At 59.3% G+C, this 5277-nt stretch overlaps 1 protein-coding gene across 1 annotated transcript; it reads left to right on the forward strand.

Moving 5' to 3' along the window:
* Positions 1 to 1649: 1649 nt before the first annotated feature.
* Positions 1650 to 5270, forward strand: CHRNA2 (cholinergic receptor, nicotinic, alpha 2 (neuronal); the record flags this gene model as incomplete). Its single annotated transcript, XM_010290220.1, has 5 exons — positions 1650 to 1713; positions 2948 to 3102; positions 3819 to 3863; positions 4092 to 4201; positions 4445 to 5270. Coding segments are annotated over exons 1-5 (1200 nt in total), but the record flags the coding sequence as incomplete, so codon positions are not given.
* Positions 5271 to 5277: the final 7 nt, after the last annotated feature.

Genomic DNA, 5277 nt, shown 5'->3' on the forward strand with positions numbered 1-5277 from the left:
ACAGCTCTACACCACCCAGGGCACCTCCTTCCCCTCTTCAGTATCCTTCAGAGCTGTGGGGAACCCGTGACATCCCCACTCGTGGGACCCCATAACCAAGCCCCGAGTGGGAGCAGCCCCCCCAGCACCCCCTGTACTCTCCCATATATTTAGATATTTCAGCCAGGAGAGGCACATCCATAATTTTCTCTCCAGCTCAGCGCAGCGGCCGGTGTTTCTCCTCCCGTTTCCCACCCCCTCCGCCATCCATGTATTAATCAGTTGAAAACTGCGCAGAAGATGGTGATGGGTTCAGGAGGGCTTCATGGTTTTACTGGAAATTAAGTCAAAGGGGCTTCTTGTTTAGCAAAATGGGTGCTGGGGTGGGAACCTCCATCTCTTGGGGATGGAAGCAATTGCCTCCTGGAGAGGGGAGGCTGCTTCTGGGGGAGTGGGTCAGGCATGGAGGAGTCACCTCATAAGCAGGAGCAGATTTTGGGGCCTCTGCAGAGCAAGTGATTCCTCCCCTCACAGGGATGTGCTTTGTTGGAGAGGGGAACCAAAGACATCCGTGGATGGATGGATGGATGGATGGATGAATGTATAGGTGGATGGATGCATGGATGCATGGATGCATGGATGCATGGATGCATAGGTGGATGGATCCATGGATGGATGTGTGGATGGATGGATGTGGATGGTGAAAGGGTGGTCCCTCTTCTCAGCAGTGGGTGAAACCAGGAGCCCGTTTGGGGCAGCGTATCCTCTCGGAGCGGCTGAGACGCTTCCCCTTCCCTCACTCCCAGGGCATGAAGCAGCTTTGAGTCAAGGAGGGCAGAAGGATGGCTGAAATCAGTTATTTTCTGGTCACGCCTGTAAGGGTGGGAGCGCTGGGCTCCATCTCTGCTATTAAATGACCTGGGGGCAGACCCGGGCTCCCCATCGCTTTGCCTCATGGGGTCCAGCTGCCCGGCTGCGACCGACGCTGCCCAGATTTGCGCCCTGCCTGCCTGAGGAGCACTTGTGAAAGCGGGAGCAGATGCTTTGGGGATATTTTCCCTTGATTCTGCCATGGTGGCAGCTCGGATCAGCTCCAAGCTCTGCTTGCAGCCGGGAGCAGCTCTGAGGGGTCCACAGTGGGACAGACCCACCCTGCGGTGGCATCGTGGTGACAGTGCCACTCTCTTCTGTCTTTCCAGGAACGAAATTCGGGGCAGGCGGCTCAGCAGAGCATCCCTGACCACACACCCACCCTGGCCCAGCTGTGTCCCTGCTGAGGCTCTCCCAGCTCCATCCATGGCTCCTCCAGCCCTCGCTAACGGTGGGGACACGCCGTCAGAGGTCCCCTACGGTGGCTTTCCCTGCTGAGTCTCTTCTCCCACCACCATCTCAGCTCATCACTCCCCCTGGTCCCTCCTGGAGGGCTTTGCTTCAGGGAGGGGGTCCCCAGGGGACACTAGTACAAGGAGGATGGGGTGGCTGTCCCGTGGCATCGTCCTCCTCGTCATGTGCTGCTTCGTCACCTTCCAGGAGGGTAAGGGCAGCTCTGGCTTTCCCTGGGGTACCTGAATGTCCTTCGCACCACCATCTCAGCTCATCACTCCCCCTGGTCCCTCCTGGAGGGCTTTGCTTCAGGGAGGGGGTCCCCAGGGGACACTAGTACAAGGAGGATGGGGTGGCTGTCCCGTGGCATCGTCCTCCTCGTCATGTGCTGCTTCGTCACCTTCCAGGAGGGTAAGGGCAGCTCTGGCTTTCCCTGGGGTACCTGAATGTCCTTCGCTTGAGCCCTGCCCTCCCATGGGTGTCACCCACTCAAGGAGGGGTAAATTTGGGGAGAGGGGTGGGGAAGCTGAAGGGGCTGTGGTGCATGCACATGGAAAACCAGTTCTCTCCCAGTTTACCCCCATGCAGTCTCCATGCTGGCATGATGTCCTTCCACCATGCGCCGAACTAGGACGGGGTTCATGTCTTTGCAGAGCAGCTTGACATCACCCAGGGTGGAGGAGGTCTGCTCGGGGTCCTCCCCCACAGGGGATGCACCTCTGGGACCCCAGATCCACCCTATGCAAGCCAGAAATGTTGGAGGAATGGGAAAAAAAAATGGATTTGGCTTCCACCCCCTGTCAACGCAAGGTCTCCCAGGGGCATCTGGCTTGTCCCTTCACTTGCGACCAGCCCTCCCCAGCACCTCTAAGACCCTCAAAGCTGCTCAGCACATCATCCCTGGCCAAAGTACAACAACCAGAGCCCCTTGCTGGGCTTGCCTGCCCAGCGGGGAGAGCTTGCACAGGGCACAGGGCATGCTATGTGGCTGTACACCCACCCTTCTTCAGGGCAGAGCCACCCGTACAACATCTCTTTGATTGCACATCACTGTGCAAAGCCCTCCCTCCCTCCACCCGTCCTCCCCTCGGCCTCCTTCCACTTGCTGGTGGAAATTTATGGGGCTCTGCAGCGAGCGAGGACGGCCAAGCGATGCTCCGCAAGCTGACGGCACCGAAGACCAACGCCAGCAATTTCTAGGCAGAGCAAAAAGCGTCGCCCTCCTTCCCAGCCCTGTCTCCAGCCCAGCCCGAGGGATGGTCTCTGGGCAGGCTGTAGTGGTCCCAAGGACTGGGGCAGCCTCCAGCTCGCAAGGCTGAACCAGATAGCACCAAAGCTGAACCAGATAGCACCAAAGCTGAACCAGTTAGCACCAGTAAGAGCGGCTGGAGGGGACTGGGAGAGGGACCTCAACCAGCCAAGGTTGGCCTTGCACCGCTCTCCACTCCCTGGGAGGAGCACGGGACAGCTTTGGGGGTGGGGGGGTAATTCCCCTCTACCCATCCCAGGGTTTAGCATCTCTGCCTGCTGCAGCAGAGAGGGGGCTTGCCCTGAATGGGAACCCCATTTCAGTGGGGTGCATGGGGGCGTGGGGGGGTGTCACGGAGCTCTCCCCCACCCCATCCCCTTCTCCGTCTCCCCGCAGCCACTTGCCTGGAGGAGCAGCCCAGCAGCCACGCCGAGGAGCGGCTCTTCAAGCACCTCTTCACCGGCTACAACCGGTGGTCCCGGCCGGTGCCCAACACCTCCGATGTGGTCATCGTGAAGTTCGGGCTCTCCATCGCGCAGCTGATCGACGTGGTGCGTAGCCCGCCGGTGGGGACCCCGGTCACACGTGGTGTCTGACTTTTCACCAGTTGGTCCTACTGGACTGCCAGACCAGAGTCTGGGGACCCTAGTGGGAGGTTGGGTTTGGGCACCAGCAACACCCTGGTTGTCTCCAGTGGGTCACAAACCACCCACCCTGCCTCCTCAGAGCAGGGGGGTCTGCACCCCTTCTCTCCATCCCAAACCCTCCCTTCTCCTGACGGCAGGAGAGCTTCAAGGAAAACTGCAGTTCTCCATCCCTCATCCACCACCTACCTGCCCCGGGAGCACCTCTGCGCTTTTCTGTCCATCCATCCCTCGCTCGTTCCTCCCACGCACACCCATCTACCCACCCATCCACCTATATACCTAGCCATCTAGCCACCCATCGACCTAGCCATCTGCCCACCCGTCCATCTGTCCACCTGTCCACTTCTCCATCCTTCCAGCCACTTATCCATGGGACCGTACGTTTGTCCATCCATCAGAGCGGCTCAGCTGTGCGCTGCAATGTGCTATTTCTTGCTGCCATCTAGCGAGCAGATACCTCAGGGACATACAGTCTCTCCTTGGGCTTGTACCAGTTACTTCCAGGAGCTGAACCCCAGAGGTGGAGGGCAGAAAGTGAAGGCAGAGATCTGGGGGATGATGCAGTGATGGGACAAGTCCGCTCTCCATCGCCTCTCACCTCTCCCTCTTTCCCACCACAGGATGAGAAGAACCAGATGATGACCACGAACGTCTGGCTGAAGCAGGTAGGAGCCTGTTCCCTCTCTGGGGCAAGGGCAGAAGTGTGTCAAGGAGGGCACAGAATGTGGGGCAGAGACACCCTGCCCAGAGGGGCTTGGTGGCATCTCCATGGTGCTGTTCCTCTGGGGGATACTGCCAGAGGAGGAGGAGGAGGAAGAGGAGGAGGCATTGGGCAGCTTGGTCCCACCAGGCCCACGGCCACCTGCTGCCTTTCCCTCCGTGTCACCCTCCAGGAGTGGAGTGACTACAAGCTACGCTGGGACCCGGCGGACTTTGACAACGTCACCTCCATCCGGGTGCCCTCCGAGATGATCTGGATCCCCGACATCGTGCTCTACAACAAGTGAGTGACGCTGCAGAGACGGGGCATCCCTAGGGCCAGCTCCCACATTCCATCCCATCCCATCCCCTCCCATCAACTCACCCCATCTCATCCCATTCCACCCCATCCCATCCCTGCAGCTCATCCCGCCTCATCCCATCTCATCCCACCCCAGTAGCTCCCTGGTGCTGCCACCTTGAGAGCTGAGGGAGCTCCTGGCCCTATTTCTTCTCCTCTGACCTTCACATCTCTCCATCCCTGCAGCGCTGATGGGGAGTTCGCCGTGACCCACATGACAAAGGCCCACCTCTTCTCCAATGGGAAGGTGAAGTGGGTGCCACCCGCCATCTACAAGAGCTCCTGCAGCATTGACGTCACCTTCTTCCCCTTCGACCAGCAGAACTGTAAGATGAAGTTTGGCTCCTGGACCTACGACAAGGCCAAGATTGACCTGGAGAACATGGAGCGCCACGTGGACCTCAAAGATTACTGGGAGAGCGGCGAGTGGGCCATCATAAATGCCATTGGCACCTATAACTCCAAGAAGTATGACTGCTGCACCGAGATCTACCCCGACATCACCTTCTGCTTTGTCATCCGCCGCCTCCCACTCTTCTATACCATCAATCTCATCATACCCTGCCTGCTTATCTCCTGCCTGACCGTGCTGGTCTTCTACCTGCCCTCCGACTGTGGGGAGAAGATCCCCCTCTGCATCTCCGTCCTGCTGTCCCTCACTGTCTTCCTGCTGCTCATCACGGAAATCATCCCGTCCACCTCGCTGGTCATCCCTCTCATCGGCGAGTACCTCCTCTTCACCATGATCTTCGTCACGCTCTCCATCATCATCACCGTGTTCGTCCTCAACGTCCACCACCGCTCCCCCAGCACCCACACCATGCCCCACTGGGTGCGCAGCTTCTTCCTCGACTTCATCCCTCGCTGGCTCTTCATGAAGCGACCCCCGGCGCTGCCCCCCCCCGAGGGGACCGCGGGGCAGTACGACCTCCCGGGGACGAGGCTCAGCACCTCCCGATGCTGGCTGGAGACCGACGTGGATGACAAGTGGGAGGAGGAGGAGGAGGAGGAGGAAGAAG

The sequence above is a fragment of the Phaethon lepturus genome, unplaced genomic scaffold (genome assembly GCF_000687285.1).
Source record: "Phaethon lepturus isolate BGI_N335 unplaced genomic scaffold, ASM68728v1 scaffold48916, whole genome shotgun sequence".
NCBI lineage: Eukaryota > Metazoa > Chordata > Aves > Phaethontiformes > Phaethontidae > Phaethon > Phaethon lepturus.